Here is a 27,945-nt window from a genome sequence, read left to right as displayed (position 1 = left end):
TCCACTATAAAGAGCCTTTTATGCAAAGAAAGGTTCCAGGTAAAGCGTTGTTTGTGTGTGAGTGTGATGATGTGATTCCTCAGATGTGCGCGTCAGACGCGTGCGTGATGTATGCGGTGCGCGCGTGAGGGGGGGCGCGCGTGGACCGCTCGAGCTCCTCTCGCTGTTCCTGACGCGAGAAAGAGAAAGACAAAAGGGAAAAAAACGTTAGCGACTCCGTGTCGGTGGAGTTCGAGGCCCGGTCGGTTCCGTGAGGCGGGTGATCTCGGCGCGGGAGCCGCGGATCGGTGCAGGGGAGCGGGGGAGCACGGGACTCGAGCCCGGGGACATCAGACGGGCCTGTCCGGTAAAAACACCACATTATCAGACATCTCTCTCTCTGTGTGTGTGTTTACTGTGGCGTTGTTGTGTGTTTGCAGCATCAGGGATCCGCTCATCGTGTTCGCGATTCGCCTCAGGAACGCGTTTATATCCAGGGAACGCGAGCGTCGATGTGTGTCGCGCTCGCTCCTCTGACGCGTTCATAAATCTGCGGATTGAACGCGTTTATTCGGCGTTTGTGCGCGAATCTGAGCCATGCTAAAGAGCTAATGCTAATGTTCTGTGAGAAACCAGCAGAATAGACCAGAATGGAGGAGGTTTGAGTTCTAGATGATTCCGTCAATATCATGTCGGAGCTCCTTCATTAATTCCAGATTCTGATTTTATCTAATGAACACACACATACACAGTGATAGTGAGTGCAAACTCCTTATCATCATCATCATCATCGTCATCTTTGTTGTTGTTATTGTTATTATTTCAGCCTCGAAAAAAATCTCAGATAATGACAGATGTCAAATTACAGTAAACTAGTCCTGAAACTAAATGGCATTAAACACACACACACACACAAATGATTACACACACGCATTACTCACATTATTAAATTCATACACTCACACGTTACACACTCACTCTCACACAGAAACACACACAGGCATACACACATTACTCGCACATGCATAACACACATTACACAAACACATACACTCACACACATTATTATACACAAACATTACACAAACACGCATTACAAACATTATTACACACACAGGTTAGCGGATGGCACACCCACACACTGGTTAGCGGATCATACACACATTCACAAACACTCACTGGTTAACGGACTCATAAACTCACAGGTATTGTGTGAGAGAAACACACACTCATAAACGCACTCTCTCACACACACACAACAGGTATTGTGTGAGAGAAACATTCATGTCAACATGACTAATGATGCCATTAAAGAGCCTCATTAAGACTCTGCTAATTAAACAGCGTGGATGGGTGACGTGTGTCTGATCCAGAGGCATGCTGGGAAACGTGTGTCTGATCCAGAGGCATGCTGGGAAACGTGCGCTCTCTCTGGAGTGCGGTAGGGCTGCGAATGTCTTGGAATCCCACGATTCGATTCAAAAGCGATTCTCGATTTATTAATAAAATTTCAATTTAACATATGCATGATTTAAAATCTATGACCAAATCTATGCATACCGCTATATCGAATTGAAATTTGATAAAAAATCGAACAGCAGCTGTTAGTCCCAGTCAAGCGGTTATTTGGTTAAATGATACACACCTCCTAACTGCGCGAATGTAAGCTAGCGCTCATGTTCGCGAGTCGCGCTTCTGCATCGTTAAACTGAGATCGAGGCGACAGATCTACGAGAGGATCGTCTCTGCGTTCCCCAAAAGCATCGCAAGCTGAAGCTGACTGGCGTAATCGCTCTACGATCAGTTGATGCTTTGGGGAAACACAACCCCGATCGTTGGAGTTAGAGAAATGTAATACGGCCATTGCATATTCTCAATGTTTATCACTTTAGCCTGAGATGCAGGACTGTTCGTTCTCTTTATAGACGACGGGTGTTTGTTCGCGTGCGTGTTGAACGAGCTTCTTGTAGAAACTAAAGGACCTGCAGAGGATGTTATCAGAACATTTGGTGCTAACCTAACCCCAACATGTAACGATAAAGTTGGCAGTGGCTTCATAAATTAATTAAAAACATTTAAAAAAACACAGTAGCCTACACCCGGTGCACATCTTTGTTCTTCATCTTCTAGAACTAGAGTTTAAGAACCTTGCTGGAAGAGAAAGTACACCGCCATCTTACTCCGAGGAAAGTGACTTGAACGCAAACACCACTTCCCACCTCGTACGCACGAACTTCCCAGGAGGACTTGAACTACTTTCCTCCATACAGTGAGTGTGTTACGCGTTACAATATGGCCCAAACGATGCATCGCGATGCAGACGAGGACGATTCGGTATCGGTTCAGTAATAGACCATAACCGATTATAATGTACTGACGCTTTTCTGACGTCATTTGTCGCGTGTGTGCTTTGTCGCGGTAGCATGCACTGGCAGAGGGAGGCGAGACGCGAGTCATTCTCCAACTACTTTAAAAGCCTACATCTGGGGCCCGTTCTTCGTACGGCGCTAACTCAGTCAGCAGGATTTGATTGTTGGCGATTTGGCATGATCTTTGTTTGGTTCTTCGACGCTCATCCTGTCATAGCTTGAACCTGCTCGCGAGCAGCTTATTTCAGGTTAGCAGGATTAGATCGCGGCTTTACAAGCGGAGCTGATACGGGAAGTCCTTTAGCGCAGCGCGATAGTGTAGGCTACTCTTTGAGAGATCGGTTTCTCGTGAGAGTGTCATTTGCATCATTTATTTGTTGGAACAACACATTTAATGTGCGACTCGTCGGAATCGGGCTTTAACAACAGCACAAACTGTGCATTTCCCTGAGATTCCTTGCGAGTGACTCTTTCCTTTACAGTATTGGAGATGCGGTGAACTTTGTGAAAGTGCTGCCTGCCGTGCCATTCGCAAAGTCTAACTCGCGCTCAAGGTATTTTTAGGGGTGTTTGTGGTATTTCCAGACCCAAGGTTGTAAAGCCGATTTTTTTTTTTTTTTTGCCAGTGCAGGTAAATTATCATTTTTAATGAAGATCATGCAATCATGACCTTGCCAATAAGTATGATTTACAGTAGCCTTTGTGTCAGGCTTCACTACCGTGATCGGTGCCGGAGACTGCACACAGGTTCCCATCAAGCCTCAATGAAGGGGATTTTGTGAACAGAAATTAGGTTCACAGTGTAAATGTGCAGGTAAGTTGCTATTACAATTCTAAATATATCAGATTAGTAATAATATTATTATATCAAATTAAAAAAAGGAATGGTGTGTGACGCTATGTTCCATATCACACATGTGGAAGCAAAATGTCCAGGATCTGTGCATGACTCAATAGTTTTCAGAGAGTCACATGTATGCACAATATTTGAGCATGAAAACGGAAAATTTAAATGGGGGTGCAGGACCACCGCCTGTTTTTAATATAAACATTCTGTATAGTCTTTTTCTTGGATGCTATAAACAGACATGCACATCATTTAACAGTGCATTTGTTTAAGAGACTAAGAACAGTACAAGTAGCCTAGTAAAGATAACCATTTTCACTTTTACTTGTTCCAATGTTCTAGTGGGCTGTGGCTTTGACATTACAATCAACAAAGTAATTATGAAATTAAAATACAAAAATATATATATATACTGTAATAAGTGATAGAAACATTTAACATGATCCCCACTATGGCATTTAATTTGTTTGCTACTTTTTTCCAGCCCTCTCTCCTGGCTTTTGAGACTTTGAGGTGTTCCCTGGCGTTTTCATTAAACATTCAAATTCCGCATAAACTTGTACTATTAACTCTTGCTCTGCTGTGGAGAAAAACTGAGCGCGCTCTTTGGCCACGGTGAGCAGCCAATAGCAGCGTTGCTGATCAATGTTTCTGCTATCGATACATATCCCCTTTTAAACCAGCGCAATTATCCCAGATATCTCAATCCAGCGACACTGATCATAACTGGCAGGAGTGTTCGAAGAACCTAATTAGCCAGATCATGATTTGGCCGATTATATCATCTTGGATGTCTCATTTGATCTCGGATGTTTTAAGCATCGTACGAAGAACGGGCCTCAGGAGAAGACGCGCATGTCACGCACAAATAGAATATGCAGGAGGTAATACCACTAACTTGATGAAGCACGTTAGCCGTTTCACCGCGAGCTGTTAGCGCCTGCAGAGTCGGACTGCTTTACGCGGATGAGCTCATCGTCACCCGACCAAATACAAATCATCACCCGCCCCAATAATGTTCTCTGATTTAAGTATCCGCACCCGATGGTCAAATTACAGTTATTCTGTGTTGTTGTTACGCGTGATTATAAATGGATGATCGCCACCTTCAACAGCGACTCGGCGACGGTTGTTGCGCACATCTCTAATGGTAACATTATACACTGATGAACATTTCTTTGAAATAAAATTGATTTGACAGAATTTTATTTTCTTAAAGGTGCTATATGTAACTTTTCTTTTAAAATGAATCCTTTTTTTATTGCCTGTGTGTGAAGGGGTTGTAATCACACATTAGAATGATCCACTTGTCGGGTTCTGCTATTACCTCTGAAGGCCAGTATTCCTATTGCTATGTGAAGTCTCCGGGTCGGATTTTCCGCGAAAGCCATCGGATGTGACGTGCACGCGCTCCCGAGCCTCTCTCCTTTATATGCAGTCTATGCGACGGCACTGCAGCTGACGACATGAGTCTGATAACACACACGACCTGCCTCCAGTGCAACACACACTCCAACACAAACTCCATATAAATATACAACAAAAAAAAAGTTTTGTCTGCTGAAGCTCGTCAGGCCAAACGTCACTCGGATCGACTCAGGACGAAAACACGGATCAACATCGGCAGAGCGTTTGAGTTATGGAGAGACCTCCGCTTTGTTTTAGATACACGAATAGTCAGTGAAATGCCTTATGCTAAATAACACCACATGTCGGCTAAATGCAGTCAATGTAACGTTATCATGCGAGCATGGAGCATTAGTTCAACGTCAAGCTGATAGAAGTAGCCTATTATTGTAACGTTGCAGTGGGCGTTTACATGAGTTTCCAGCATGTTGTGTGATGCTTTCTCCGGTGTGCTGAAAGTCTCAGTGTGGCCGGTAGTGAGTGCGCGCTCTTGAGTTCCAGCACGAGCGCTCTTGTTGCAATCTGAAACATGACCGCTAGAGGCCGCTAAAAACTACATATAGCAGCAGCTTTAATGGCATAAAGAGGCATTACTCCCTTGAAACTTAAACTGGAATGTCACTGTTTCTGTCACTGGGACTTCCCGAACGCACACACACACGCGCGTGCACGCACACATCACTTTTGAAGTAAAATTGAGGATGCGGTGCATCGTAATGCATCGTGATATCGAATTGAACTGAATCGATGACATGATAATCGTAATCGAACCGAACCGTGAGACCAGTGTAGATTCACACTCCTAGTGATCGTTATAGTGATCGTTACAGTGATCGTTACAGTGATCGTTACAGTTATCGTTACAGTGATCGTTACAGTGATAGTTACAGTGATCGTTATAGTGATCGTTACAGTGATCGTTACAGTGATCGTTATAGTGATCGTTACAGTGATCGTTATAGTGATCGTTACAGTTATCGTTATAGTGATCGTTACAGTGATCGTTACAGTTATCGTTACAGTTATCGTTACAGTTATCGTTATAGTGATCGTTACAGTGATCGTTACAATTATCATTATAGTGATCGTTACAGTGATCGTTATAGTGATCGTTACAGTTATCGTTATAGTGATCGTTACAGTGATCGTTACTGTTATCGTTACAGTGATCGTTACAGTTATCGTTATAGTGATCGTTACAGTTATCGTTATAGTGATCGTTACAGTGATCGTTACAGTGATCGTTATAGTGATCGTTATAGTGATCGTTATAGTGATCGTTACAGTGATCGTTATAGTGATCGTTACAGTTATCGTTATAGTGATCGTTACAGTGATCGTTACAGTTATCGTTACAGTTATCGTTATAGTGATCGTTACAGTGATCGTTACAATTATCATTATAGTGATCGTTACAGTGATCGTTACAGTTATCGTTATAGTGATCGTTGTAGTGATCGTTACAGTGATCGTTACAGTGATCGTTATAGTGATCGTTATAGTGATCGTTATAGTGATCGTTACAGTTATCGTTACAGTGATCGTTACAGTTATCGTTATAGTGATCGTTACAGTTATCGTTATAGTGATCGTTACAGTGATCGTTACAATTATCATTATAGTGATCGTTACAGTGATCGTTACAGTGATCGTTACAGTTATCGTTACAGTGATCGTTACAGTGATCGTTATAGTGATCGTTACAATTATTGTTATAGTGATCGTTATGGTGAACGTTACAGTGATCGTTACAGTTATCGTTACAGTTATAGTGATCGTTACAGTTATGGTTATAGTGATTGTTATGGTGAACGTTACAGTGATCGTTACAGTTATCGTTATAGTGATCCGTTACAGTGATCGTTATAGTGATCGTTACAGTTAACGTTATAGTGATCCGTTACAGTTATCGTTATAGTGATCGTTACAGTTATTGTTATAGTGATCGTTACAGTGATCGTTACAGTGATCGTTACAGTGATCGTTATAGTGATCGTTACAGTTATTGTTATAGTGATCGTTATGGTGAACGTTACAGTGATCGTTACAGTTATTGTTACAGTTATAGTGATCGTTACAGTGATCGTTACAGTGATCGTTACAGTGATCGTTACAGTTATTGTTATAGTGATTGTTATGGTGAACGTTACAGTGATCGTTACAGTTATCGTTATAGTGATCGTTATAATGAACGTTACAGTGATCGTTACAGTTATTGTTATAGTGATCGTTATAGTGATCGTTATAGTGATCGTTACAGTTATTGTTATAGTGATCGTTATAGTGATCGTTACAGTTATTGTTATAGTGATCGCTACAGTGATCGTTACAATTATCGTTACAGTTATTGTTATAGTGATCGTTATGGTGAACGTTACAGTGATCGTTACAGTTATTGTTACAGTTATAGTGATCGTTACAGTGATCGTTACAGTGATCGTTATAGTGATCGTTACAGTGATCGTTATAGTGATCGTTACAGTTATTGTTATAGTGATTGTTATGGTGAACGTTACAGTGATCGTTACAGTTATCGTTATAGTGATCGTTATAATGAACGTTACAGTGATCGTTACAGTGATCGTTACAGTGATCGTTACAGTGATCGTTACAGTTATTGTTACAGTGATCGTTATAGTGATCGTTACAGTTATTGTTATAGTGATCGTTATAGTGATCGTTACAGTTATTGTTATAGTGATCGCTACAGTGATCGTTACAATTATCATTATAGTGATCGTTACAGTGATCGTTATAGTGATCGTTACAGTTATAGTGATCGTTACAGTTATTGTTACAGTTATAGTGATCGTTACAGTTATGGTTATAGTGATCGTTATGGTGAACGTTACATTTATCGTTACAGTTATCATTATATAGTGAACGTTACAGTTATCGTTATATAGTGAATGTTATAGTTATCGTTATATAGTGAACGTTACAGTTATCGTTACAGTTATCGTTTAGTTTGACTGAAATTAAACTTTTGAAGTGTGCGCAAACGTACATAGTGATCAAGTATAATAAAGACGCACCATAAGAGTCGTCAATTGAATTAATAAAACTAATGATTTATTCAAATTTGAACTAATGAAGTCTTTTATTTTTACATCAGTTCCATTGTATCCAGCCCAGTCAAAATCCTGTGTTGTGTAACTGTAAACTGTTGTTGGCAGTGGATGTGTTGGAGTGTTGTGCCGTGTGTCATGTGACCGTTCTGGCCCAGTGCATGCTGGGAGATCACATGTCTCTGAGCAGATTCCTCCGAGATGTGAAGGAATATGAGCCGGTTGTGTGTTTCTGAGTTGTGTGTTTCTAAAGGTTGTGTTTTACTGAGTTGTGTTTCTAAAGGTTGTGTTTTACTGAGTTGTGTGTTTCTAAAGGTTGTGTTTTACTGAGTTGTGTGTTTCTGAGTTGTGTGTTTCTAAAGGCTGTGTGTTTCTGAGTTGTGTGTTTCTGAGTTGTGTTTCTAAAGGTTGTGTGTTTCTGAGTTGTGTTTCTAAAGGTTGTGTTTTACTGAGTTGTGTGTTTCTAAAGGTTGTGTTTTACTGAGTTGTGTGTTTCTGAGTTGTGTGTTTCTAAAGGTTGTGTGTTTCTGAGTTGTGTGTTTCTGAGTTGTGTGTTTCTGAGTTGTGTGTTTCTGAGTTGTGTTTCTAAAGGTTGTGTTTTACTGAGTTGTGTTTCTAAAGGTTGTGTTTTACTGAGTTGTGTGTTTCTGAGTTGTGTTTCTAAAGGTTGTTTTACTGAGTTGTGTGTTTCTGAGTTGTGTTTCTAAAGGTTGTGTTTTTCTGAGTTGTGTGTTTCTAAAGGTTGTGTTTACTGAGTTGTGTGTTTCTGAGTTGTGTGTTTCTAAAGGCTGTGTTTTACTGAGTTGTGTGTTTCTAAAGGTTGTGTTTTACTGAGTTGTGTGTTTCTGAGTTGTGTGTTTCTAAAGGTTGTGTTTTTCTGAGTTGTGTGTTTCTAAAGGTTGTGTTTACTGAGTTGTGTGTTTCTGAGTTGTGTGTTTCTAAAGGTTGTGTTTTACTGAGTTGTGTGTTTCTAAAGGTTGTGTTTTACTGAGTTGTGTGTTTCTGAGTTGTGTGTTTCTAAAGGTTGTGTTTACTGAGTTGTGAGTTTCTGAGTTGTGTGTTTCTAAAGGTTGTGTTTACTGAGTTGTGTGTTTCTAAAGGTTGTTTTTTACTGAGTTGTGAGTTTCTAAAGGTTGTGTGTTTCTGAGTTGTGTGTTTCTGAGTTGTGTTTCTAAAGGTTATGTTTTACTGATTTGTGTGTTTCTGAGTTGTGTGTTTCTAAAGGTTGTGTTTAACTGAGTTGTGTGTTTCTGAGTTGTGTGTTTTTGAGTTGTTTTACTGAGTTGTTGTGTGTTTTTGAGTTGTGTGTGTTACTTACTGAGTTGTGTGTGTTACTGAGTTGTGTGTGTTACTGAGTTGTGTGTGTTACTGAGTTGTGTGTGTTACTGAGTTGTGTGTGTTTCTGTGTTGTGCATTTCTGTGTTGTGTGTTTCTGAGTTGTGTGTGTTACTGAGTTGTGTGTGTTTCTGTGTTGTGTGTTTCTGAGTTGTGCGTTCCTGAGTTGTGTGTGTTTCTGTGTTGTGCATTTCTGTGTTGTGTGTTACTGAGTTGTGTGTGTTTCTGTGTTGTGTGTTTCTGTGTTGTGTGTTTCTGAGTTGTGTGTTTCTGAGTTGTGCGTTCCTGAGTTGTGCGTTCCTGAGTTGTGTGTTTCTGTGTTGTGTGTTTCTGAGTTGTGTGTGTTACTGAGTTGTGTGTGTTTCTGTGTTGTGCGTTCCTGAGTTGTGCGTTCCTGAGTTGTGTGTTTCTGTGTTGTGTGTTACTGAGTTGTGTGTGTTACTGAGTTGTGTGTGTTACTGAGTTGTGTGTGTTACTGAGTTGTGTGTGTTACTGTGTTGTGAGTTTCTGAGTTGTGTGTGTTACTGTGTTGTGCGTTCCTGAGTTGTGCGTTCCTGAGTTGTGTGTTTCTGTGTTGTGTGTTTCTGAGTTGTGTGTGTTACTGAGTTGTGTGTGTTTCTGTGTTGTGCGTTCCTGAGTTGTGCGTTCCTGAGTTGTGCGTTTCTGTGTTGTGTGTTTCTGAGTTGTGTGTGTTACTGAGTTGTGTGTGTTACTGAGTTGTGTGTGTTACTGTGTTGTGAGTTTCTGAGTTGTGTGTGTTACTGAGTTGTGTGTGTTACTGAGTTGTGTGTGTTACTGTGTTGTGAGTTTCTGTGTTGTGCGTTCCTGAGTTGTGCGTTCCTGAGTTGTGCGTTTCTGTGTTGTGTGTTTCTGAGTTGTGTGTGTTACTGAGTTGTGTGTGTTACTGAGTTGTGTGTGTTACTGTGTTGTGAGTTTCTGAGTTGTGTGTGTTACTGAGTTGTGTGTGTTACTGAGTTGTGTGTGTTACTGTGTTGTGTGTTTCTGAGTTGTGTGTTTCTGAGTTGTGCGTTCCTGATCCTGAATCAGTGCTGGGAAACACTGCCTGCTGTTATGATCAGGCACACTGGCCACAACATAAAGTGACCGTAAAGTCAATTGGACTCGTTTGTCTAAGGGGTTTATTATACAATTGAGTAATTTACAAACAAAACAGGAATAGGGAGATTAATTACAACAGAATAAAGCATTGCAGGAAGATCACTAACAGGCGTGGTGGCCGGAACACAAGTCTCCCTCTCTGCACGGAGTGTCTCAGCTTTTAAAGGGTGTGTCTCCGCCCACTCGTTATCGGATCACACCTGCACACAATAATGAAAACAGCCAAACATTAGTAGAGGAAACCAAAGCCACCACAGGTAGTGGAGGGACGTAACACCTGCACACTGAACGCTGTGTTTATTGGACACGATTATGAAACATTGATCATTGATAGAGATAATCCGGATTGCAGATGTGAAGTGAATCTGGTTTGAGGCCCAGTCAGCTTCTGTGTGTGTAACTATACACCGCTTTAAAGGTGCATGTAGTGTTTAGGAGGATCTGTTGACAGAAATGCAGTATCATATACAATGATTTCTGTGGTGTATAAAGACCATAATGAGCCGTTGTGTTTATTAGCGTACGATGAGGCATTTCTCTCCACACACACCGCGGGTCCGCTTACACACACATGCTTCTACGGTCCCCCCCCCCCCCCCCACACACACACACAGAATATCCACACACACACACAATATCCACACACACACACACAATACCCCCCCCCCCCCCCCCACACACACACACACACACACACAGAATATTAGGGGTGTAACGATACACAAACCTGAGGGTTCGGTTCGTCCCACGGTTTTGAGGTCTCGGTTCGGTTCATTTCGGTGGGGTGGGGGGGGTTTAGAAAGCTAAAATTGCTTTTATTTTTTATTAAACAGTGCTTTAATGAACAAATTGTGTCCTTGTCTTTAAATTAATTCAATTACAAGTAAACGTTTCTCAAGGATAACAAAATTATCTGCTAATGCTGTAAACTACAGCCCTTACTTGCACATTACTATAACATTAAAGCTTAACAACAGAGCCTAGACTTTTAGCCTAAATGATATAATAATAATCAACACTCAAATAACAAATTGTATGAAAACATGTAAACTGCACATAAGGCAATTTTGCATTAACATGTTCTAATTTGTTATTTATATAATAATTTACACAGTTGCTGTTATTTTCATGACAACTATTTTAAACATACATTAAAGTAACACCAGGTAACTTTTCAACCTTCATAATATACTTCCACGCCTCTTGTGATGGTACATCGACTTACAATAGGTTGAATGACACGTCTGCCATAGCCTGACGGGGTCTGTAGCGTTTTTAATCCTACTTTTAAACTTCGGGTTTCGGGTAGTAACCGGCGAACAAAGAGAACCACAAAATTCGACTGCTTTACGGCATATACGTCACTTCCCCCACCACCCCCACTTCCTTAAAATCGGACTTGCGAGCCAAATGTTATAGTCATGGCCGAAGCAGCACAGAAAAACAAGAAAGCAAAGGTTGTATCGGAGCAAAGCAAAAAGAGAAAAAGAGAAAGTGATCGCGTTAAAGGCAGAACGAGGATCAACATTGCAGAGCTGCCAACTCTCACGCATTGGCCGTGAGACACCCGCATTTGATTGGTTTCACACGCTCACACGCCACACCCCCGGTTTCTCACGCTAAATTGTCAACCCGGTCGGTCAAATCCCTGAAAGATGAGTTTATCTATAGATCTACCTGTTGAGCCACTCGTGATCGACAAGTTATACCGCAAATTAGTTCAAATCTCCCGGAATCTAGAGCGAGCGCGCACGCGAGACAGAGACTGTGCTCCAACGCGCGCGGACGGCAGAGAGAGAAAGCGAGCGAGAGACCTTGCGTGTGCAGGGAGCATCGAACCCCCCATCGAAAAAAGAATGCCTCTCTCTAACCTCTCTAATTCGCTTGAGTAGTAGCGAATTATCAATCTGGTAGCTAGTAAACGATATTCTAGTTTTTGATGGTTAGCTATCGCTAGTATTCTCGTTCATGCTGAAATATATGCCACTGTACCTGGGATGAAGACATTTCACACGCGACGCAAGCAGAACACCTGCATGTGACCTCCTCCTACAGTGTTCAGGGCTATCTGCATGTGACCTCCTCCTACAGTGTTCAGGGCTATCCTGGTTGTCAACAAATGCACGTGCATGTAGGATGACAGAGTTTACGACAGTAGTAGAGGACAATACTGTTTCCCAACTGTAGGGGGAGCCCGAGAGCAAAAAACTACCTGTTGTTACTTTAAATAATCAAGATATCATAAACAGGTTAAGTAAAATATAATATATAGGCTAATATATAGCATTTATTCAGTGAAAGAGTTAGCAAACCAGCAAGCTGTGGACACTGAATGACTTGCCTGAGGTAAATATAAAGCTATGTGAAAAACTAAGCGTTTTATTGACGTATTTCCGCTGTTGAAACACTGATTGAGTGTTTACACGAGTTATGATGGCTTTCAGTAAGTATACTGTATCTTTCAACATACCTTCGGGTGTCCATTCATGTTTATTCTGTAACTGAGGAAGAGATGATCGCGCTCCGCGCTGCCGCATGCATACAGTGATATCTGTCACGCCACATCTAAGAGCGCCAAAACGGCATTTATTGTTTGCATTTCGTGATCAAATAGACATAATTTGAAAGATTACACCTTGCTTATTATCAAAAGTAACAAAACACTGAGCTTATTGCGATTATATGTGGTTAATGGTGGTTAGGCAACAGCCCTGTAATCGTTGTGTACACATAACACATGAGGTGCAATGAGCCGGGGCTGGGCGGGGCAGCAGGGGGCGGGGCCGCAGGGGGCGGGGCCGCAGGGGGCGGGGCCGCAGGGGGCGGGGCCGCAGGGGGCGGGGCCGCAGGGGGCGGGGCGTGTCGGTTCGCCATGAGAGTATCGCGATACGTATCGTGGGTGGTGTATCGCGGTTTTCCGGTTCGGTTCAAATATCGTTACACCCCTACAGAATATCCCCCCCCCCACACACACAAAATCCACTCTCACACACACACAAACACACACAATACCCCCCCCACACACACATAATACCCCCCACACACACACACATAATATCCCCACCGCACACACGAAATCCACACACACACACACACACACACAATATCCCCCCACACACACACACACACAATATTCAAACACACACAATACCCCCCCTCCCCACACACACAGACAATATCTACACACACACATACACAATATCAACACACACACACAATACCCCCCCCCCACACACACACACAATATTCAAACACACACAAAACCCCCCCCCCCACACACACACACAGACAATATCTACACACACACATACACAATATCAACACACACACACACAATCCCCCCCCCCACACACACACACACATACACAATATCAACACACACACACACACAATATCCACTCACACACACACACACACACACACAATATCCCTCCCACAAACACACACACACACACAATATCCACACACACAATAGCCACAGACACACACCCACACACACAATATCCACACAAACACACACACAATATCCACACACACACAATATCCACTCACACACACACACAATATCCACACACACACAATATCCACACACACTTAATATCCACTCACACAATATCCACACAAACACACACACACACACAATACCCCCCCCCCCCCCCCACACACACACACACACACAACACACAAAATCTACACACACACACACACACAATACATTTACATTACATTTATATTTATTCATTTAGCAGACGCTTTTATCCAAAGCGACTTACAAATGAGAACAATAGAAGCAGTTAAACTAACAGTAGGACAACAATACGTAAGTGCTATAACCCCTCTCAGTTTAATTTTAGTGCAGTTTTTTTTTTATAGAAGAGAAAGTGTTAATTCTACTGAATCAAGTGCTGCCGAAAAAGATATGTCTTCAGCAGTTTCTTGAAAGTGGCTACTGACTCAGAAACTCTGGCTGCAGCATCTGGATCAATTGTAGAGGTTTGACAGAGCAAGCTGGAAGACCAGCCAGGAGAGCATTACAATAGTCCAGTCTGGATAAAACAAGTGCTTGGACAAGGAGTTGTGTGGCATGCTCTGTAAGGAAGGGCCTGATCCTCCTAATGTTGTGCAAGGCAAATCTGCAGGACCGGGCAGTTCTAGCAATGTGGTCTGTGAATTTCAACTGATCATCAATTACAACCCCAAGGTTCTTAGCTGACCTTGATGGAGTTATGGATGACGAGCCTAGCTGAATGGAGAAGTTGTGATGAAGTGTTGGGTTGGCCGGGACCACAAGTAGCTCTGTCTTAGTAAGGTTTAGTTGAAGGTGGTGGTCCTTCATCCAGCCAGAGATGTCTGTCAGGCAGGCTGAGATACGAGCAGCTACCGTCGGATCGTCAGGCTGGAATGAGAGGTAGAGTTGCGTGTCATCAGTGTAGCAATGATAGGAAAAGCCATGTTTCTGAATCACAGATCCTAGTGATGTCATGTAGATGGAGAAGAGGAGTGGTCCAAGCACTGAGCCCTGAGGCACCCCAGTAGCTAGATGTTGGGTCTTAGACGCCACACCTCTCCACGACACCCTAAAGGACCTACCTGAGAGGTAAGACTCGAACCATTGGAGTGCAGTTCCCGAGATGCCCTTCATCTTTAGGATTGACAGGAGGATCTGGTGGTTAACTGTGTCAAAAGCAGCAGACAGATCCAGCAGGATGAGGACTGAGGATTTGGAAGCTGCTCTTGCCAGTCTCAGAGCTTCAATTACTGAGAGCAGGGCAGTCTCAGTTGAGTGTCCGCTTTTGAAACCAGACTGATTGTCGTCCAAGAGGTTGTTCTGTGTAAGAAAGGAGGAGATCTGGTTGAAAACAACTCGTTCAAGTGTTTTCGCGACAAATGGAAGAAGAGATACCGGTCTGTAACTTGTTAGATGTGCTGGATTTAGATTGGGTTTCTTAAGCAGTGGGGTTACTCGAGCCTGCTTAAAAGCTGTGGGAAAGGTACCAGTGTGGAGAGAGGTGTTTCTGATGTGCGTGAGTGTGGGTACAACTGAGGAAGAAATAGCTTGAAGTAGATTAGTGGGGATTGGATCAAGCGGACAGGTAGTAGGGCGATTGGAAAGGAGGAGTTTAGAGACTTCCGCCTCTAGAAGTAGAGAGAAGGAGGGTAGAATGTGTGCGTTTGTTGGTAAAATGTGTGTGTCAGTTTGTGGATTGGTAAATTGGCCGCTGATGGTGGTTGTTTTTTCTATGAAGAATGTGGCAAAATCGTCGGCTGTTAGGGTTGATGGAGGAGGAGGAGGGTTAAGAAGAGAGGAGAAGGTTTTGAAAAGCATGCGAGAGTCAGAAGAATTGAAAATAAACACGCACACACACAATACCCCCCCCCCCCTTCCCCCCCCCCCACACACACACACACAATACCCCCCCCCCCCCCTTCCCCCCCCCACACACACACACACACATTATAGTGTGTGGCGGCAGTGGTTCATGTGGGTTGTCTACAAACCGGAAGGTTGGTGGTTCAATCCCCGGTTCCACCTGACCAACTGTCGAGGTGTCCATGAGCAAGACACCTAACCCCAGCTCTGTGTGTGTGTGTGTGTGTGTGTGTGTGTGTGAGACACCTAACCCCAGCTGTGTGTGTGTGTGTGTGTGTGAGTGTGAGACACCTAACCCCAGCTCTGTGTGTGTGTGTGTGTGGGACACCTAACCCCAGCTGTGTGTGTGTGTGTGTGTGTGAGACACCTAACCCCAGCTGTGTGTGTGTGTGTGTGTGGGACACCTAACCCCAGCTGTGTGTGTGTGTGTGTGTGTGTGTGTGTGTGTGAGACACCTAACCCCAGCTCTGTGTGTGTGTGTGTGTGGGACACCTAACCCCAGCTGTGTGTGTGTGTGTGTGTGTGAGTGTGAGACACCTAAGGTTGGTTTGTTGGTTTGTAACCCTAGTTTGTTTGTTTGTACTTTATTGTTCAGCCTTGGCTGAAAATTGGTCTTTGATCTCGCCATACAATCACAAAACAATTAACAATACACAATATACATGCATAAGAATCAAAATATTCACATTTACTTCCTCTAATTCAAAAAACTTATTGCATTTGGTACAAAAGATTGTTTATAAATCGCTTTAATCGCTTTTGGTGTTCTATAGCGACGACGTGATGGCAATAATTCAAAAACATGATTCAGTGTGTGTGTGTGTTGTGTCTCTCGCTATAGTCACCGCGTTCCTCTGAACAGCGATGTGATGTCACTGTGCCACTGATGTTTGTTTAGATCCTACAATTTTTCCCGCGACTCTTGTAATTCTATCTAATTTTACTTTATTCACAGATGTAACTCGTCGTATGTGCATGCATTTACACGGAGAATACCCGGTATTGAAATAAATAAAATTGGCATGACAATTTTTTTTTTTTTTTTTTTGCCAAAGCATTAAAGGTGCTCTAAGCGATGTCATGTGTTTTTTAGGCCAAAACATTTTTTGTCACATACAGCAAACATCTCCTCACTATCCGCTGGCTGCCTGTCCCCTGAACACACTGTAAAGAAACGCGATCTCTGTAGACAGCCCATGCTTCACAAACAGCACCAAAAACAAACTGCAGCGACCCGCTCCCCAAAACATAACAAACTGTTCCAGCCAATGACCGACAAGAAGGGTTTGGGGGTGTGGTTTGGGGGGTTAGTGTGCGGATGAGGAGGAGGGAGGGTCTAGCTAGCCTCCGTTTTGTTTGACAATAGTTCGAACGTCAACAAGAAGTGACGTCACCCAGGATCGCTTAGAGAACCTTTAAATCAACAGAAAATGATTTAGAAGAAAAAAACAATACAGGAATCATGTAACAACTGAACTTAGAATTGAACATTCTGTGTGTGTGTGTGTGTCTAATGGGGTGTGTTTTCGGGCAGTGAGTGTGTGTGTTCATTGGATGCCTCAGGAGACGCTACCCATCCCTGCAGCTGTATTGGAGCATTTGGCGGTGTTAAATTGGGAAATATCTTATTAGTGGTCTCTGAAATTGTCTATTGTGCAGCTCGGCCTCCGTCACACTCTCTCTCACCGCCAGTAAACCTTAATAATAAGCGGCATGCCTCGGTTTACTTTCTTTGCCATTGACATCCGACCGAGCTACAATATTTCCACTGATGTCTGTGGAAACGGGATGTGCTCGACCAGCATCTGTGCCGCTGCGCGCTCAATCCACTGCGCGTCTTCCTCTCATCAGCTTGTGCACGCCAGATAGGCGTTGGGCCCGATACCCATACTGGCATCCGTATCGGTGCATCCCTACTCTACACTAAGTGCACTTGGGTTATTTGGTTATAAATATGAATGTAGCACTAAAGCAAAGATTTACATTGATATATGCTGTGTTTTCCCTGTGTTTTCAGACCGTCTCAAGCTTCCTGTTTCAAGAGAGAGAGCAAGACACTATCATACTGAAAGGATCGGATGAAACGAGCGACTTGATGGCATGTTACTGACTATGGAAAACCTGAAGCTAGGACCAGCTAGGCTGAAGAACACCGTACTGTAAGGATTGGACGAGCAAAGAAACAAAACAACAATCCTGCTGGAGTGGAACTAACATGGGAAAGGACAAATGTTTGGAAGCAGCTGGAAAATATTTGTTGGCAAAGACCTTACTGAAACCATACTTGAGAGAGTGCAGAAAATCCCCGTTACACAGGAAATATGAAAAAAAATCATGATCTTGAAGTATTGATCTTTCTCGAGCTATTTTCAGTGTCAGTGAATACATGTGCCAACTGGAGTAATATTTTCTCTTTTTTTGTTGCAAACCAGTTGATGAACTATTATAATCCGACTGCATGGCTGCTACACACATCCATTTGCACAGTTACCAAACGGCAAAGAGACGTATCACACTACAGTATCAAGATATTGACATTCTCGAAATGAAACGTAACTGAGTTGTAATTTTAGTGGAGAATTTTTACATTTTGTGACAATACTAATCTTTCATTATCTGAGCTATTTGGATCTAGTGCCAAGCCACAGTGGCAATCGTGACACCATTTTTGTGAATGAATTGCTGCTGCTGCATTTCCCACCTTCACATTGTTTACTATTTACTTTTTAACTCGAGCAGCAAATTTAGCTCAAAGCTCAGTTTTGATTAGCAGACATTTGCTGGGGCATTGCTGCTACATATGTGTCTTGGTGTCTTTAAATGCAAAGTTAATTATAAACATTCCAGTTTGCCATTTGGATCCTTATCGTAGGAAAGGTTACAAATAACAGCTTTTGCGAAACTCTAAAACACAAAGATGCAGAATTTTCCCAATAGTCCAGTCCCTATTCATCCAGGGTTTAGCCGGGGAGGAAGTGTTGTCAGTTCCCCGTATCCGGCCCACCCTTCAGACCTTCAGATGTCCCCCAGAACCTCCGAGGACTACGCCATGCAGCAAGCTCAACCTAACCTGCAGAGTCACGGGCAGCTCCTGCACCTGCGGAGCCAACAGCATCTGCTACACGCTCCTGCTGTGCACGGCTATGGGGCCAGGAGAGCAGCTGGAGAGATGGCGCAGGGAAACACTCACAGTGGAGGGAGCTCTTACCGGAAAGACAGTGTGGATTATTATTTCTCAGTGAGTGGGCGAGAAAGAAGCAGAAGAGGCGGAGCTGCGTATGGTGCGGGATTTAGGTACACGAACCTAGATGGACATGTACCTCATCAGTACCCGCACTTATCTGGTTCAGGGTCGTCCTCTGGAATGATTTCTCCCTACTCTATGGAGTATGGCTCCAGCAGTGGCTCTGCAGTTGGGAGTAGTAATAGTGGCAGCGCTGGTTCGTTTTCTCCTTCCCAGCAATACAGTATGGCTCATTCTACTTCAGTACAATCAGGTGCTCAAATGCATCAACGCCAGCATGGTCAGAAATATCCCTCACATCAAGGATTACACCAAGGTCAGCATCACCGGACGTACCCGCTTTCTGGAAACAGAATACCCCCTCAGTTCGGACACTACGCCCCCATTAATGCAACCTCAGGCTCTACTGGAATGTACAACTCTCCACCGCAAAGATACGACGTGATCAGCAACAGCAGTACGGATGCCAAAATGAATAACTCGCCCAGTCAGTCTAATCCAAACACTCATACAAGTTCATCTGCTTCAAACAGCTGTGAGAATATGGGACAAAGCTACTCATCGTCTGCTCACCCTCCATATTCGCCCCAATCACAGTCCCTTCACAAGCATGCTCCCAGTTCTCAGCGTAGCTCTCAGCACAGCACTGGAGCAGGTTATGAAGCTTCCCTCAAAATGCAGCACCAAGGACACCTGCAGTCCAAACTGCCCCATTCATCGGTCTCCTCTAGCCCTGCTCTGCCTTCACAACCCTCTCAAGACCTCACCAAATCTCCTATGCATTCCCAAAGTCAACAGGCTCACATTCATCAGAACTTCAGTCCGATATCTAATCCCTCCCCTGCTCCATCTGCTGTACAGTCTCCAAGCTGCAGCTCCTCTTCGTCTCCACTAATGGGGAGTTCAGAGGGGAATAGTGCAGCCACGCATGTGCAGACGCCATCACACCCCTCTGTTTCAAACACTCGCAGCAGCCAAAGCCATGGACGCCTTCTGCAGGCCGTACCTCAGCTGAGCCCCACTCCCAATTCAAATAGCAGTATTAGTAGTTGTGGCAGCGGTGTAGGAACTAAAGTGGCTGGTTTGAACCACAGTGCAGGGATCGGTCACGCTTCCATGAGTCAGAACCGACTAGGACTAGGTCATCGAGGCGGTCCAGGGGAAGATGGCGCCCTGTATCCTCATGAAAAACTCTTGCAGGACCCTGGTCTAAATAGTCTAAATGCTCTGACCTCTCAAGTGGAAAATCTACCTAATACAGTGCAGCACATGCTGCTAACAGACACTGTGCTGCCTCAGAGGAAGAGCAGAGACAATGCACATCACCTTCAGATGCAGCAGGGATCTCAGTCTTTACCGGGCAACCAAAACAAATCTGGAACTGCCAGTGCCAGTGGTCAGACCTCAGCGAATGAAGAGAGTTCTGAGATGCTGGAAACAAAAGGGTATCAGCAATTAGAATGCAAGAGAATTAGGCAAGCAAGTGGAACAAGCAATGAATCTGAGCCACAGAGCTACCCATCATCACAGAGTCAGATGTCATCAGAACAGGCATTGGATCTCCAGGTCAACCCTAGAGTCATTTCAACTGCTTCAAAACAGTTATCTACTAGAGAGTCTCAAACAAAGACACCAGAAACCCTGACGCCCTCCTCCTCTTCACCACCATCAGTTCATCCTTCTGCAGAACACAGCCCAAAACAACAGTTATATCCCCCTGCTCCACCATCTCCCATGCCCTCAGCACATCCGAACTGTGCAGAAAAACGAGACCCTGGAAGTAATGATAATGGAATGAAGGGCAGAATGATCAAAATGATAAAAGATGAAGAAAGCGAAGTTGAAAGTGTAGATCCTCCCTGTGATAGAGAAAATTCAGAGAATAGACTGTCAGTCTCTACCACACGGGATGAAGCGGAGACAGATGCACAACATTTTGAAAATCCAAGTAAAACTGTGAATGTTTCAGAGCAACATAATGTTGGAGGTGTTGGGGTTATTGTCTCTGCTCGTTCTGAACTGAACATTGAATCAAGCAAGCACACAGGAGCCAAATCTCCACGTTATGTTGTTTCTCATTACCCAAACAAACACCGCAATCCTGAGGAGCGACATGTCAATGTCTTAAGAGAGACAAGAAATCACAATGGAGAGGGGGAAGTGTGCATGGAAACATATGTGTCACAATATGATATTTCCCCTAAACAAGAATTTGGCCAAAACATCCCCTCTATCCAATCTCACCCAGTGTCATTTAAATACAGTAATCCTGAGGTACATTTCAATTCTACAAAGAGCAAGGGAAAGTTAGGACTAGGCAGTGGTATGGGTGCAAATAGAAGCCAGAATTATCATCAGCTGCAGGCCAGCTATGGGTCTATTGCTAGAAAGGAGATTGGTGTTTTTGCTTTGGAGGGGGGGAGAGGTATCGTCTCAAGAAGTCAGGATAGCAGTTCCCAGTTTCAGCAATCGTTTCCAAGTCTTTTGCAAGAAGTCCTCCAAGGTCATCACTTAGATCGACGCTATGGACGTCCCGACCAGACAGCAAGTGTTCATCAACAACCTCAAGATACATCCCAGCTCCGTTATCAAACTAGACTACCTTGCAGTATGGTTGAAAATTTGAGTTCACATGCAATGAGCTCTCAAACAGTTATGGGTGGACTTAATGTCCAGTTCAGTCAAATGGCCTCTGGAAAACAACCGAATACAAGCCAAAATCAGGGACCAGATAATGAGATAGTTTTAGGCCCTCCTCATCCCTCTTGGGATTCTGAAGCACATAAGCCCAACGTGACTCATGGGATCTCCTTAGAAAAAGGCAAAACCAATCTGTCTCCAAGCCAGTCCACCCACATGCAGCAGTCTTTAGATCTCACAACAGGAGCCCCTCCAAAGCACATTAATTTGGCTGACTATTCTTTGCAGCACAGAAAACCCTCCAGATATGGTACCTCTCCTTCTGCTGTGGAACAACTGCTTTTACAGGAAGCTGAGCCACTGGCATGTGGTGTAGGTCCTATCAGTCACACTCAATCTCAGACATCCACGTCCTCAGGAAGGCGCTCAGTAATCTGCGATGTGTCTCCTTCTCGACGAACAACACCAGAAAGAGAGAGAGGACACTCTGGGACCACTGGACCCTCAGTCATTCAGCAGCCATTTTCCTCTTCTGGATCAAACGGTCAAGAATGCTGCAAGGAAGAAATAAAAGCAAAGAAAGCACAAAACAAGGAGGACTCGTCAAAGATTGAAGCTGCAGGCCAGAACACAGATGGTTACTGCAGCACGCCACCCAGTAAGGAGTGTAATAAGCCCCTTCATTCCCCCGTAGATGTTATTTCTGATTTAGAAAAGACCAGCAGTGCCAAAGGCAACAATGAAGCCACCAGCAACGTGCCATATCTTTCTCAAATGTCCTCGAATCCTTTGTCCTCACCACCGAGACACCAGTCATTTTCGCAGGTAGTTGATCGTTTCAGAGCATATGGCTTCAGTGACACCATGGATGGACAAAAAATTATCTCCCATCCTACGCCTCATCGACCATTCCACACCATATCAGCACATTCTAAAACCACACCCTCTACTAGCAAGTTACAAGTGTTTCCACAGAGCTTACCCCCTCAAGACAGACCCGACTGGACTCCTGACAGGCAAAGGCTAAGAGGTATGGACAAGCACGTTCTTCAGAGACTCCCTGAACAGAAGTGTAAATCCCAATCCTCAAGTGATATTCTGCCTAGTCAGCATCACATATCTCGGCAGCACTCTTATCTCCGTTCACACTTTGACATGAAAATATGGGATGCTTATTCTGAAAGAGATGGTGCTGGACAACCACCGACTGCAATGCCTCGTGAGCATGCTATTTCTCAAAAAGTCACAAATGCTGGCCCTAAACTTAAAGAAGAGGACATCTCAGATAAGAGTGCAGAAGACACTGCCAAATCTTTCCACTCAGTGGCTTCAGCTGGTGCTATTAGCCCTGCTGGGCACACCGGTAAGGCTATCCAAGGGATTCAGCAGGGGCAGAGACTAACCAAAACTGGAGCATCGGCTGAAACCAACCCTTTAATCATGAGAAGGAGAGTTCGATCTTTTATTTCTCCTATTCCAGCTAAGAGGCAGCATCAGGATGTTCCAGGTCAGCGGCCAGGATCAGCTTATCACTCCCCACTATCTCAGTCCCACTCTGATTCTAGACATGCAATCAACAATTGTTCTAGCAGTACTGATACTCAGCCAAAATTGCATTCTCCTAAGACTCAGCATTCTATATCCAGTGCAAACTCACCTCCTCAGTCCAAAGCAAAGTTTCTTCCCCCAAGAAAGGGTCGTGGTCTAAAACTTGAGGCAATCGTGCAGAAAATTACTCCAAGTGTGAAAAAAAATGACTTCAACAACAGTCACGTGGAATCTGACTTCTTAGAAGCATCTCATTACACCTCTGACATGCCAGACCCTGAGGGTGGCACGTCGTTTGCTAGTGCTCCACAAGGAGAGGAGGCCTGTTTATCTTACCTAGATGATTCTCATACTTTAGAGGATCTTATGCCATACAGAGCAGTTGAAGATGCCTTCTCTTGTGATTCTCAGTCTCTCAAACCAGGTTCAACAGCTTCTAGCAGTTGTACCCTCAGAAGTTTGCCAAAAGATTTTGACTTTGGATTAGGTGCTGCTGGATCTTCAGGGTCTTTGGTGGGTGAAAATAAGGATGATTTTACTTTGTTAGGACCCCTTCCACCAGCTCCTCCATTACCTTGTCCTGTACAGGGATCCCCTCCTCCATCTTCATCTGCATTGTCTGACATACAGCAGTTCACAAACACTTATCAACAGCTGGAAACCCGGCGAAGCGAGCAGTCAGCTGCTAACCTGCTTAGGCAGAAACTGCAAGAGACTGGCATGGGCTTTGATGATTACCCAGGTGGGGATTACTATGGGACCACCACTGGCCAGAGCCCTGGGCACCACCTTCTGTCCAGAGCTTCTCAGCACCAGATAAATTCTCTCGGGTTGACATGTTCTGAGTCTAAACTGTCAGATAGCATGGTGCCCAAAGGGTATTTCCCATCAGGGAAGAAAAAGGGTCGCCCAGTAGGCAGTGTGAATAAGCAGAAACGTGCCCAAGCACAAATTCAGAATGCAGCAACAAGCATACCTTCCTCTCCTCTTCCCTCACCTACAGCTGTACCTCAGCCTGTCCCAGTCCCAAACACAGCAGATGAAGTGCCCCAAGAATCAACACCACCTGACCAGATCCCCTGTCCACCTTTGGTCCCTCCTGCTGAAACCCAGGTGGTGAAGGAGGATGTAGAGTGTGAAGAGACCCAGCCAGAGTTAGATTTGAAGCCTGCTAAACATAAACAGAGAAAGGGGAAAGAGGGCAACGAGACTGCTAGTACAAGTGCCAATCAAAGAAGAAGGAGAGGAATGGCTTCCAAAGAGGAGCTGGACACTCAAACGATCGGTAGGGGAAGCATGAGCCTGTGTGGAATATTCCCAGATACCAGAAATAATGTTTTTGCTCCTTACATACATGTGGAGAAAAAGGTAGAAGAGATTGGGGCAGTCTGTACAATTATTAATGCTGAGGATGAAAAATCAAAAGGTGGAGGCAAAGCTGGTCACTTTGGGGCTGATGGCCTGTTAAATACCCCGCTGTCATCTCAGCTTGTGAGAAAAGAAAAGGAAAATGAAAGAACAAAAGAAAATTGGGTTTCAGAGCCAGTTGATTCTGCCTTGCAATCCGGGAAGATACTTCCTACATCTGGATATGTTCTGTCGGGGCCTGTGATATCAGAGACTGGACACACTGGTCGCCTCCTATGCTGTCTTTGCCAGAAATGGGCCAACTACAAGCATCTCGGGGATCTCTATGGTCCTTTTTACCCAGCAGAATATGCAGCCAAGCTCCCTAAGAATCCACCTCAAGTCCGACAAACCTTGTCCTACCATGGGGCTGCTACCACAGTTTCCAGTATGACATCCATTCCGACAGACTCGACTCCCCAGGATACAAGTTTACAAGACTTGCAGAATGTCAAGTCATATGTTAATAGCGATTGCACAGTAAGTCAGGCAACAAACCTAACATCCCCAGCCACCCCCATTGGTACTGTCTTTCCCAGCATGGGTGAAGAAATGGCTTTCCACACTGCTATGACCAGCAGTTCCACCGTAATGGTAACTGCTCACACCTGGGATCCGGCTGCAGAACTGAGTGGGCTGGGTACATCAAATGTACAAGAACTGGATAGTGAACTCGTACTGAAGCAGTTGCATGTCGAGAATTCACAACAGAGGCCCCAGCACAGAAAACTGACATCCCATCCACGCTTCAAAAGAAGACATAAGTCCAGTGAAGATTTACCTCGAACTGTTCCCATCAACAGCAAAGCCTCCCTGCCCTTCCAGCCTCCCCCACCCAGCCTGGACTCTCTGGGCCCCATGGCCCAACTTACCCAGCTCCCACTAGTGCCTCTGGACCCCGAGGAGCTGTGGGTGCACGAGGGCTGCATCGTGTGGACCAGTGGCGTATACCTGGTGAACGGGAGACTGTATGGCCTTCAGGAGGCACTAGATGGTGCTAGAGACACCGTGAGTAGAAAGTTCTGCAGCTTGTTTTAATATGTGGCTTATTGCTGTAACATTGACATGTTGTTAATGTTAGTTCCTCTTTTCTCGTGATTAATTGCACTCCTCAGAGCTGCTCCCATTGTGAGATGGTGGGCTCCACCCTGGGCTGCTACAGTAAAGGTTGCACCCTGAGGTACCACTACCTTTGTGCCATAGAAGCAGGTGAGATGTGGCATCACTTTGGGCGGCACTTGGTTTTATTAAAGACAAAATGCACATGAGTCTTTGTAAAAGTAAAGTAAAACTTTATTTATATAGCACTTTTCACAGACAAGAAGGGTCACAAAGTGCTTCACAGTCAAAACAAAAATATTAAAACAAATAATAACCACAACACACGTAACAACAAAACCATATGGCTAGTTAAACGCTTGTCTAAAAAGATGCGTCTTAAGGTGTTTACTATAAGTTTCTACAGATTTGTGATCAGATGTGTGGGACTGACATTCAGTGCTAAATAATCTGTTCTTTTATCCTCAATCTAAAGATTGCTCCCTAAATGAAGACAACTTTTCTCTGAGGTGTCCAAAGCACAAGGTAAGACAACAAGACTTCACAATTAATATGGAAATGTGGTCAATCGAGGCCACGAATTAAGAATTTGTTCCCATGACGTCAATTTAACTCATTTTAGTTAAATAGTTGCCACGAATTAAGAATTGCATCCCCACGACTTAATTCGTTCCCTCGTTTTAGTGAAGTTGTGGCCACGACTTGCTAATTCCTTCCCACGACTTAATTAATTTCCTTGTTTTAGTAAATCATGGCCACAAGTTACTAAATTCATTCCCTAGTTTTATTTTTTAACTCATTTTAGTTAACCGTGGCCACAAATTAAGAATTAATTCCCATGACATGTCAATTTGTGAACTCCTGGCCATGAATTAAGATTTTGTTTCCACGGCTTATTAATTCGTTAGGGTTCATTCGTTCCCTTCTTTTGGTGGCCACGGCTGAAGTATTCATTCCCATGACTTAATTCATTCCATTTTTATTTACAGTTATTTCATCAGTGTGTTTGCCTGTGTATCTGTGTACATATGCGTTCTGTTTGAACAGAGCAACAGAATTGCCAAGCCTGGAGCCGTGTACCTGGAGCAGTCGGAGAGAGGATGAACACACACACACACCACACGAATCACGCACAGATCAGACGTGAGTGGACCCAATGTTGCGTTAGATTCTGTGAGCCTGTGCCGTCGTTGACCTGTGCCTGTGCTTCCCAGCAGAGACGGAGATCCCTGACTGTGTGAGTTCAGCTGAAGTGGGAACGCCTTCATGCTTCGAGATCGGAGTTACCATGGCTACCGACGGACACATTTTGGAATGTAAAGACTTTCTCTAAAGAACACTAATAACTGAGAGGTTTTCCATTCATCGCCTGTTCTGTGGTGAACGACCCCTCGTGGAAAGGACAGAGCAGAAGATGGAGATGAAGAAACGCTAACTGCCTTTCAGAACAGGACTTCAGTTCGCTACGTTTGACTTTTGAGTCCGCTGTTGTCATCCTTTATCTTTGTTAGTTCGTTGGGAACAAGAGAACTGAAGGACGGAAGGGGACCATGTGGGCAGAAAAAGAGAGAGGCAGTGTATTTACACCAGTTATATGTAGTATTTTATATCATAACTCATATTATCATTATTTTAAACATCACTATTGTTTTAATCAGTATTTTAGACAGATTTCTGAGCGATTGATGGAATGTCCGTATCAGGAGGACCAGAGTGTCGACCCGCTATGACATCATACTCGTGACATCACGTGCAGCGGAAGTCCAGTTGCCACAGAGACATTGTTGTCATGGAGATGCACATATATTGCCTTCGAAGGTGTGCCTGTGTGTGTGTGTGAGAGAGTTTGCTTGTTCGTGTCTATCTTTGCTCCTTTGATAAGTGTTCTTATTTTCCACCTCCAAGGGTTTTGTGCTATAGACGAGAGAAAGCAGAAGCAAATGGACATTGCGTTATTTTTCAGAGTTGGGATGAGAGGTAAAGCATCAGGACTCGTGAGTTACTCGTGAACGGGTCGAGACTAACATTCCTGCAGCGTTTCGAGGGAAAGCAGTGCAGATCTCCATCTCCAGAACAATCGCTGTCATTTTTTCTAAACAAATCTCCTGAAAATAAGAACGCAAAGAAAAGACTCACCATATGAAAACAACATGTACTAGAAAACTGTCAATATGCTTCTGACTCATGAATACAGTTATACAACGGAGAGCTGCTGTGTGTGTGTCTGTTCACAATGCTTCACTTCTACTCTTTCTGATGCGTAGAATAACCTGCTCAAACTCGTCAACGTTCAGGGAAACTCACTGTTCTGACATTGAAATGGAGATTTTGAAGTAGATTTGCACTGATAACTTATAAGCCTTTAGAGACAGAGCTACTGTGAGCTACGATTGGTCCTCCATGGGAATCGCTTCTGTTGAAGCCGTCAGACTAACTTCGTTTTAAAAGTGGAGTTTATGATGGAAAACTACATCACCCACAAGGCTCTACTGAAAATACCAATCTGAGAAATATATATATATATATGTGTGTGTGTGTGTGTACAGTCAAAC

At 43.9% G+C, this 27,945-nt stretch overlaps 1 protein-coding gene across 2 annotated transcripts; it reads left to right on the top strand.

Annotated features, from left to right (window-relative positions):
* Positions 1-35: 35 nt before the first annotated feature.
* Positions 36-26,834, top strand: tcf20 (transcription factor 20). 2 transcript variants are annotated; one of them, XM_056272156.1, is made up of 6 exons: positions 36-346; positions 17,513-25,342; positions 25,450-25,543; positions 25,869-25,918; positions 26,441-26,536; positions 26,608-26,834. In XM_056272156.1, the coding sequence occupies exons 2-5, from the start codon at positions 18,413-18,415 to the stop codon at positions 26,495-26,497; spliced, it is 7,131 nt and encodes a 2,376-aa protein (XP_056128131.1). In that variant the 5' UTR covers positions 36-346; positions 17,513-18,412; the 3' UTR covers positions 26,498-26,536; positions 26,608-26,834. The 2 variants fall into 2 exon arrangements, with proteins under 2 accessions (XP_056128131.1, XP_056128130.1); XM_056272155.1 differs by having other exon boundaries at positions 37-346; positions 26,611-26,834.
* The last annotated feature ends 1,111 nt before the right edge of the window (positions 26,835-27,945 follow it).

The sequence above is a fragment of the Rhinichthys klamathensis genome, unplaced genomic scaffold (genome assembly GCF_029890125.1).
Source record: "Rhinichthys klamathensis goyatoka isolate OS25496 unplaced genomic scaffold, OSU_Roscu_1.1 h1tg000331l_1, whole genome shotgun sequence".
NCBI lineage: Eukaryota > Metazoa > Chordata > Actinopteri > Cypriniformes > Leuciscidae > Rhinichthys > Rhinichthys klamathensis.
The sequence above is the reverse complement of the archived record's forward strand: the minus strand, read 5'-3'. Positions and strand labels throughout refer to the sequence as shown.